Consider the following 9,194-nt stretch of genomic DNA (forward strand, 5'->3'; position numbering starts at 1 on the left):
TATAGAGCTTCATGAACAGAACATGTCATCTTACCTCTACTGTGCACGTGGCCTCAGTGGTCACAACATCTCGCAAACTGTCTAGCTCCACTCGTGTTTTAACACACCCCTGGTGCATGTCTACCTCCAGCAGGTGACCCTGCCACACTCGTAGGAAGAGTGGTTCAGAGGCGCTTTTTCGATTTGTCTCCACATCCTCTGACAGCAGCCCCACCAGCATTGGCCTGCATAGGTCCACTGTTAAACAAAGTGCAAGAGTGAAAAAGAGCTCTGGACATAAACTAGACAGGTCTTTCAATGGTTGTTCTTTTATTCAACCGAGACCATGAAATAAAAAAAAAGAAAGAAAAGTGTATGATGACAAGATTTTTTTAGGTGAGTACAAGAACCATTTGGTTTTGGCCTTTGACGGTAAAAATGCAGTAATCAAGTAGCTCCAAACTTTTGTTCCAGCAAATTATGTGTTTTGTAAAGAAAGTAAAACTTTTGATCACCAATGATGCAGTTGACATGTTATTAAAGATTTCAGATTCAAATGAATGCTGTTCTTTTGTACTTCAAACATCAACGAATACTAATTTATTACAGCTTCCACATCATAATATTTTATTAATTATATTAATAGGCAATCAGCATACTTGAATGAAATAGCCCACTCTGAAGATTGGAGTAATGGCTGCTTAAAATTCAGTTTTATCACAAGATAAATAATACTGTAAAATATAAAATAACAGTTAAAGCTACAGTCCATAGTTTTTCATCTTTGTCACCATCTCTGTTTGGAATCTGCAATTGCAGTTATTCACAGAATTATCAACATTACGTGGGTTGTGCCTCGGCACGGCGCGGGTGAATCCAATGTTTTGAGGAGAATGTGTGGCTGTCAGTTACCGCGCCGGTGTGGATACTGGCATTCGGAATCACAGATTCTACTTTTTGGAAGTATGACCGACATAATAATTTTCACCGGAAAATGTCATCTGAACAAGTAAGTAACATCCACTTTTGTTCTGACCAACTAAGGGAAAAAAAGCATTGCAGTAAATCACGCTGATTAAATCTAACGATCGCTTATCATCTCACGTCAAACCGTGCTAATTATACTTTGTTCTCAAATTGTTCATGTTTAACAACATCAGCATTGCGTGACTACATTTAATGCCCTTCTGATATTTATCCTTGTTTTCGCGTGCAGTCTCTTTTTTTCTGTAGCCACTCTGAAGTTTTTTGCATTTTACAACGGGTGAATCTCCAGTTGTCACTGGTGATTGTCGTTTGAACCTTTCTGGATCCGCCATCAAATTGATAAGTTTAATTATATCAAGTGCTGTGAGAAAAGGCTATAAATCTCCATCTCCAACATCCTCACACGCAATATAGCCTACTAGCCATGACACCTACTTTATGTGTACGGATATGATGTAATGATGTGAGGACATGCTTGAATTTCCCACGGAAATCCACCAGTACAACTGGAATTAAAAACATTAGCCTATTACAAGCTTACCGTTTAGATTTGAGCTAAGGCAAGCAGATCATTTTGAACACTGGCTGGTTATGTACTTGCTCAAACATTTATTTTGGATCATTTTTAACCCAAAAAAGTTACGGACTGCAGTTTTAATTTAAATTGCAATAGTATTTCACAATTTTACTGTTTTTACTGTATTTTTGATCAAATAAATGCAGCCTTGGTGAGAATTTCTTTCAAAAACATTAAATATCTTACCGACTCCAAACTGTCGAACAGAAGTGAGAATGAATGAATGAACGAAACGAAACTATCCAATGACGTACTGTACATAGAAATTAAGCTAGACTACTGCTGAACTACTGTTACGCTAGTGAAAAAGTATATTGGATGGTACAATCACAGTATAAGTACATATCTGGCTAGTATACAGTAGTTATCAATATCAATGCATAAACAATAGACAGACCTCCCCTATCATTGTCATCTTCCTCTGGTGGTGGTTGTGGGTCAAGGTAGGCCTCGGTTGAAGCCTGGGTGTTTCCTAGACTTGTCTCAAGAGTAGATTCAGTGTTCGGGAGGCTTTGCCCTGTCCACTGCAGGGTGGACTCTGTCTCAGGCTGCAAGTCTGTGCTCTCCATCTCTTCTTTGTCCTCTTCCTCTTTCAGTTCAGAGGACCGCAGTGGAGGGGGGAGCAATTCCAGACTGGTTGGAGGTGTGTTAAGCAGGGGAGATGGAGGTGAACTGCAACCATTGGTGTTCACTTTAATGGTTACACTTTCTACTCCTGGGAAAGCTGGGTTGACTGGAGTATCATCAAGATGATGCTGATAGCGTAGCCAGTCCTCCCCTAACTGCTCTCGAAAACTGTCCATTCTCTCAATGTCCTTCTTATGGGGGAGGACAATATCTGAAGAGAACCAAACATTTCACATGAGAAAGACACTCATATAACATATGCTTAATAAAAGCAAAAACTCAATTTTTAAATGTTAACATGGTCACTGAAAAAGATAATTTTAAAACACCCTGTGAAGAGTTAACGTTTGTCAAGTAATTTGTTCATCACCTTGTAAAGCAGACTGCACTCTGATCTCATGGTCTGTGTCACTGGGCTCTGATATACTGGCTCTCCTCACCTTCACCTTACTCTGCAAATGGCAAAAAGTTGTGCTTTGCATCATACATCAGAACTTATCTTACAAAAAATTGTGATGAGATTTTAGACATGGACTTACTTTGTGTTTCCTCTTTCGAACTCGGGTCACTCCTGATATGCTTAAACTCAAACTATCAGTAATGTCCCCACCTCCACTGGACACTTCCTGCCCTACTTGGTCAGGTGCCACAGAAACATGTTGAGAAGTGTGGGATATCTGACAAGCCAGTTGTCCGGATTTAGGTAAGTTCTGTGGAAAAAAAATTTGAAAAAAAATAATGAATGTCATTCTTTCATGCCTTAGGCTTTTGAATGGGCTGTTTGAGTGTTACTATTTATAAAATACACACTCCCTGAAAAATATAGTGGATGTCATATATATATATATATATATATATATATTGCTTACCAGTATAGTGGAAAATAAAATATAGTGCATATCAGTGGATGATTTAAAAATAAATAAATAAATAAAACACCACAGTACTATTTTATATTTGATTTTTTTTTTTTTTTCATCACATGTAATTCATTTCACATCAAATGTCAGTGTGATTGTTGGGCCATGCCTGCATCCATTTAAAGTTCACAAACTCCATTAGATCAGACTCAGAGAAAGTAAACCCACTATTCTACTATAAATTAAAAGGAGATTTGCCTCCCACAATTCAGCATGAATCACATGAGAAACAAAGAGGGTGGAATGACCTGACATGGCATATGAAGTGACATTTGATACCCACCAGCAGATCAGACTGTGACAGAGGGGTGCCATCCAGCTGGAGCTGAAACACATGTAGACATTAAAATGTCAGCTTACAACTCTGAAACATCTGCAGAACAGCAAGAAAGAACTTCAAGAAAACATCTTACTGCTATAAATTACATCAGAAATAAAGGGGAAACTGGCACCTCCCTGTGGTTGCTATGGTAAACATGAATACAGTCAACGCTGTATATGTAATTCACTAAAAATGAATTGGAGGAATTCTGCTCTTTTGATGCCACAACACATGAACTCCTACTGTATGTACAGTTTTGAGAAAAGGAGCAATTAAAACAAGATTTGAAGATCAGGGAAAGACTCACTTTGAAAGAAGCCCGTGAGAGGTGGCAGACAGTAGATGCCCTGTGTGTCTTCTGAAAATACAAAGGGTTTCCTTCCAAAGTCAACTGAAAAGAGATCAGAAAACTGTCAAGGTGCTATACGGGCAAGACAAAATAATCAGAGATACATCACATGCAGCATAGAGAAATATTCATATTGAGACTATAATATCCAGTTGGCTGAACTGCAAAACTGGTATTCAAACGATTTTCTAGACTGTTGGAACCTGTAAAAATCATAAAGATCCACAACAAGTCTTTTTGAGACTAACATTTGGGATTGAGTTTAAGATAAGAATTACCTAGGCAAGGTGGGTCTAACTTACTGTATTGAGATTATGAAGGAGGGACAGAGGTGCCAGCTGAGAATGCTCCATAAGAAGATTATAAGCCAGGTCAAGACACTGAAGTGAAGAAAACTGCTCCACCCCTGGAGTTAGGACAATATATTTTTACATGAAATTACATTAACCTTTATTTTAGTTTTATTCAAACTAATCACATTTTGTTAAACTGATCAAAACACAAATGATTGCATTACATATACAGAATATTTTGCAATCAGGAGCTCTGACAAATTAGGTGTTTAAAAACAAATATCTGTAAAAACAAATATGCATTGAACAGAATGTTAACTACATTTTTTTTAAAGTATTCAATAAAGATTAGTTGTTAAATCCGATGCTGACACTCAGATAACATTTTTAAAGTTTTGTTTCAGGTAATTTCTTTTAAAAAAAATTCAAGCCAATATGTGTCAACTGAAAACTCAAAATAATTTCAACAGCTTAACATCTGATAGAAATTGCATCCAGTACAATCAATAAAGGAACAAACAAACAACAAGAATGGCGAAGAAAGGTGAATGAAAGGATTTGATGGTAAAGTCAAAGTAATTCAACTAGGAAATGAGCAGAAAACTCACCATTGATAGTTTCCAGTTCATTGTTTCTAAGGATCAAGGTGGTGAGTTTGGCTTGGGCGCTCAGGCCCAGTGCTGGTGCTCTCTGGAGGTTATTATAAGCTAAATTCAGATGCTCCAGTTCAGTAAGAGGCTTGATTGAGACAGAAAAAGTATAAATAAATGCACTGTATTGTTATTTTGGGCAATTTAGCTCTTTCAAAAAGTCTACCCATCTTTTTTTTATTTTGGCTAATTTGATTTTGACACCAATCAAAAAACACAGTATTACATGTCATATATTTTTTTTCCCATGCATCCACAGATTTTCACTCAAAATCTGAGCAAGAAATGTGAAAAAGTTTTGTCCAGTACAGAAAAAAATGTTTTTGTAAACAAGAGCAATTTACCTTTAAAAATTCTGCACAATCTTGGAGCTTGTTGTGGCTCAAGTCAAGCCACTTCAGGACGTTTAGCAGACTCTAAACAATTTAGAAAATTGTTACAGATTCCAAAATCAGAAAATCAGATACTCTACAGAAAACAGGAGATTCTTACTAGTGACTCGTCCAGATGGGAAATGGAATTGTAACTGAAATTAAGGGTATGAAGTTCTAACCAAGGTAAAGCTGAGCTGAGATCTCCTCCACATAGAGAGAGAAGCTCCTGTTAAACACACACACACACACACACAATTACTTTCTGTATATGAACATGGTTAAACTTATGGTCACTGTGCCAATGCCCGTTGGTGAAAACATTACCTCTAGAGAACTGACTCCTTTTGAGCAAGTGAAGACTTCCAGCTGAGAATACACTCCTCTGAGACCCTCAAGACAATGAGGAGGAATACGCTTGAGCTGAACAGAAAAACAATCAAACAAAATAAAATACTTAGAACAATAATGCAACAAATGTAACTGAAGTATTTTGCTTAGTTTGTTTTGAAATACCTCTAAATATTTAAGGGATTTGAAAGGGAAGATTTTCACAGCATACTGTAGTTTCACACCAGGTGGATTCACAAGCTGTTGTATAGACACACATGATCAGATCGTTGCAACGACTACTCATTCTATTAGATTGGAGAATTATGATGCATTTCAACGCAAATAAAAATACATAAATAAGGATCAGCCAAGACACTTAGCCTAAGACATGACTACTACAAATTCTAATCGGGAGTCAAATTTAATCAGAATATCAGCATCAAACTGTACACTTAAGTTAATTCCATATAGGCTACATTTAAAAGCATCATCAGAGTCTTCAGTACCTTGAGTGATACGGTCTTTTGCAGCATGTCAAAGAGGAACTGGACTTCCAGCAGAGAGGCAGTGTCTGCTGGGTGGGACGCCAGGGCCAGGAAACCATGCTGATGTGTACGTGAGAGAAGGTGTCGGTCAAAAAGTTGTGTCAGGTGTTGTAAACATCCCACTTGCAGAGTGAGAGTACTGGAACCATCCAGCACGGAGTCACCTACAGAGAGCAACAAGAACTTTATTTTTATGACCACCTAATTGAAACTAACTGGCAGCTTTAAAGGAAAAGCCTGAGCATACCAAGCACCCTCAAACTAATGCAAAAGCTTCATCAGCTTGTACCGATTATATATCAGTCAAAATGCAAACAAAATCATATCCACATTGGCCTGCATTGTCTCTAAATATGCAGTTGTAAATTAGGAATATAGTGCTTTGTCTCCACATCTTCAACATAAAGAGAATGGCATTTAATTCTAAACTTACCAACAATCCAAATCTAAACCTTGCAAAATCTAAACCTTGCAAAAATCGTAAAAAAAAAAAAAATAGATCAGTGGACGGACAACTTCTTAGTTACATGTCTTGCAGCGTGCATGCAGAGACAAATCTTGTTTGTGTGTGATTTATAAAAAAAAAATAAACAATAATAATAAGTTTATACCTCTGAATGCATCAATATTGTCACACTAGTAGCCTAATATTTTTCATACATTACACCAATTTATTAACTGCACCCTCATCATTTTTCTTTTTTCTGGAACTAGGCCTTGTGAAACTGCAAAAATAAACAATAATAAAATTGAAATACTGATTCTATACCATTATTTCGCAGCAATGTAGCAAGTCTGTGAACAACCGTTGACTGACCGGCCTGAGTGGACGTCATCCTAAAAAGAGTGAAACATATTAACAGACATATAACCCAAATCATTACAAGCAAAAGGGGAATTATTCTAATCTGAATATTCATAGTTGCTATAAAGACAGGATATTCATTTGGGTAGCCTAATACAACAAGAATTTGACCCTTGTGAAATCATGTAGCTGAAAAGAGGGTGGGTTTCCGCAACCAACATATTCCTCACACCAGTGAACTGCTAACACAAGCAACGTGTCATAATAGCTGAACTGTCAGAAAGCAATTCAAAATATTATTAATATTATAAAACACAACAGAGTATAAAAATATCAGGGGTCTAGACATTCTCTATATATTTTAAGATGTATAGAAATTTTTAAATCACATTTTTTAGAACTTCAACACTGTTACGTACGTTAACCTTGTAAACGAAAAACAAAGCTGGCAGCTCTTCCTGATGCCCCAACGATAATGTGAAGGTAATATCTGTTCTCATAAAATGCGCAAAAACATACCTTATATTTCAACATATACGTGAACCGTAGCCACGAAAATAACGTTATATCCGTTTTTGAACCGTCATTATATTCAGTTCAGTTTAATTCCCTTTCACGTTTGTTGACATCCAGATGATAGCAGTCATATGATCTTGTTTCTTAAAGGTACGGCGGCCCGAAGTAACCAAACAAGGGAATATTTAACTAAGCGCGCCCTCCTGCGTTTATTTTCACATGCATTAATACAAACAGCAAGAACTTGTATTTTGAAGGTAAGCTATTTTATTTGCTCAGAAATGTTTAATCAATTGTGCCTTAATGCTTAAAAATGTGAGAAAAATGTTGTTGTTTTATCCTGATTAGCTCTGTCTCTAAAAATTTTGTCCAGATTTTTTAAATCTTCTTGCCAACACTCATTTTAGTCAACTAGAAGACTAAAACACTTTTAAAATATACATAACCGGAAATAAATTAGTTGTAGGGCCAACTATTTAAAAATGGAAGTGTGTCACGAAGCAAATAGCTACATTGTCCACCCTCGCTGCTGGATGTCACAGTCTAAACTCTGATCTCATTGACAGCACTATCTTTACATGTCTATCTTTACAATGGCGTAAAGTGCAAAAGCAGCTATACCAACCTGATTGTGTAACTGTTGTTTTTATGGTAGACATGTAGCTAATGTGCAAATATGTGTGTCCACATTGACTAAACAACCATTCTGTTTTTCTTGGAAATCAAACAATATTCCAAAGTACGCATTTAGTGTTACAGAATCCAATATGCAATTTAACATACATTTTAATAGTCAAATAATGCAGTCACATAAATATATATCTGACCTTTTAGATATATATATATATATATATATTTTTTTTTTTTTAACTTTTACTTTTGTCAGTCCCAGAGTCTACAAAAAGGTGTTTCAGATCTACTTTCTCAAAACGTTTCCAATACACAATATTTAAATTTAAAACAGATTAAAATAATATAGATGTTTCTGCACTAAACCTGATTAAATATACTGAATATGTGCATGTATTTTAGTTAAGTATAAAGTTTAGTTAAGTATAAAGTAGCACTCAGTAGCATTGTGGAGTATGCAGTATAGAGGTTCCTTGGGGCATTAGTGTAACTATCTCTCTTGAAATGTCCTTGATGGAGAACTACACTTAACCAACTATAGATACTGTGGCTTATAGCCTTCAAAGTCCTGCATAAACCCAGACGCTGCACAAACTCTTAGTACACAGACGCTGGTTATGAGCCTGTGGGTCCAGTCTCTAGCTCCTTTTTAAAAAAATGATACACGAGGTTCTGCATAAACACTCCTGTTTCACAACTCCCACAAGACCTGGCATATCAAAAGTCACCTTTCTCCATCAAAATCTCCAAGGCGAAAAGGAAGCCTGGCAACCACAAATAGATAAAATGCTATGAAATAAGAGGGCACCCACAAAGAAAAAAAAGGCAAATCTTCGACAACCACTGTAGCTATAGGTCTCACATGGAGCAGCTATTTCTGTTCCCTTAAATAAACAACGATTAGTCTCAGAGGGGAACAGAGTGTGGGCTTTGCTCTGAATGAGTTAATGGTTGTTTGGTTGGTAAGCATGATACCTCGACTCCTGGCCCCTGTAATCAATAGGCAACTGAGAGATTGCAACAACATTCAGCTTGTAGGCTAAGAAAGCACTGATATTTACTGTATGCCAATGGATTTTAATATGTGCAGACAGAGACTGTAGACATGACTACAACACGGATGAGTTTACTTATGTATTTTTTACCAATGTTGCTACGCCATTACTGCAAACTACAGCCCAGACCGAACAGACAGTGAGGGACACTTCACTGACCACTGCCTCTCTCCACTTTAGATGTTTTAGAAAGGACTCAAAAATGAATCATTATTAATCATTACAATTTAATCAT

General features: G+C 36.7%; 1 protein-coding gene across 4 annotated transcripts in view; it reads right to left on the reverse strand.

The window, feature by feature from the left end:
• The window catches only part of stk11ip (serine/threonine kinase 11 interacting protein), a 37,593-nt gene extending 30,158 nt beyond the window's left edge, over positions 1-7,435 (reverse strand). For all 4 annotated transcript variants that reach the window (XR_013799496.1, XR_013799497.1, XR_013799498.1 and 1 more), the window contains exons 1-15: positions 7,278-7,435; positions 6,723-6,790; positions 5,915-6,117; positions 5,592-5,666; positions 5,403-5,498; positions 5,197-5,304; positions 5,049-5,120; positions 4,663-4,792; positions 4,064-4,167; positions 3,720-3,803; positions 3,374-3,415; positions 2,710-2,880; positions 2,541-2,622; positions 1,941-2,381; positions 35-237 (exon numbers count right to left, since the gene is read on the reverse strand). Coding sequence is in view for 1 of the 4 variants with exons in the window: in XM_079627722.1 (XP_079483848.1) it covers positions 35-237; positions 1,941-2,381; positions 2,541-2,622; positions 2,710-2,880; positions 3,374-3,415; positions 3,720-3,803; positions 4,064-4,167; positions 4,663-4,792; positions 5,049-5,120; positions 5,197-5,304; positions 5,403-5,498; positions 5,592-5,666; positions 5,915-6,117; positions 6,723-6,789 (1,878 nt within the window). In the remaining 3 variants the exon portion in view is untranslated. The remainder of the gene's footprint in view (positions 1-34; positions 238-1,940; positions 2,382-2,540; positions 2,623-2,709; positions 2,881-3,373; positions 3,416-3,719; positions 3,804-4,063; positions 4,168-4,662; positions 4,793-5,048; positions 5,121-5,196; positions 5,305-5,402; positions 5,499-5,591; positions 5,667-5,914; positions 6,118-6,722; positions 6,791-7,277) is intronic.
• Positions 7,436-9,194: the final 1,759 nt, after the last annotated feature.

The sequence above is a fragment of the Phoxinus phoxinus genome (assembly GCF_949152265.1).
Source record: "Phoxinus phoxinus genome assembly, chromosome: 11".
Classification (NCBI taxonomy): domain Eukaryota; kingdom Metazoa; phylum Chordata; class Actinopteri; order Cypriniformes; family Leuciscidae; genus Phoxinus; species Phoxinus phoxinus.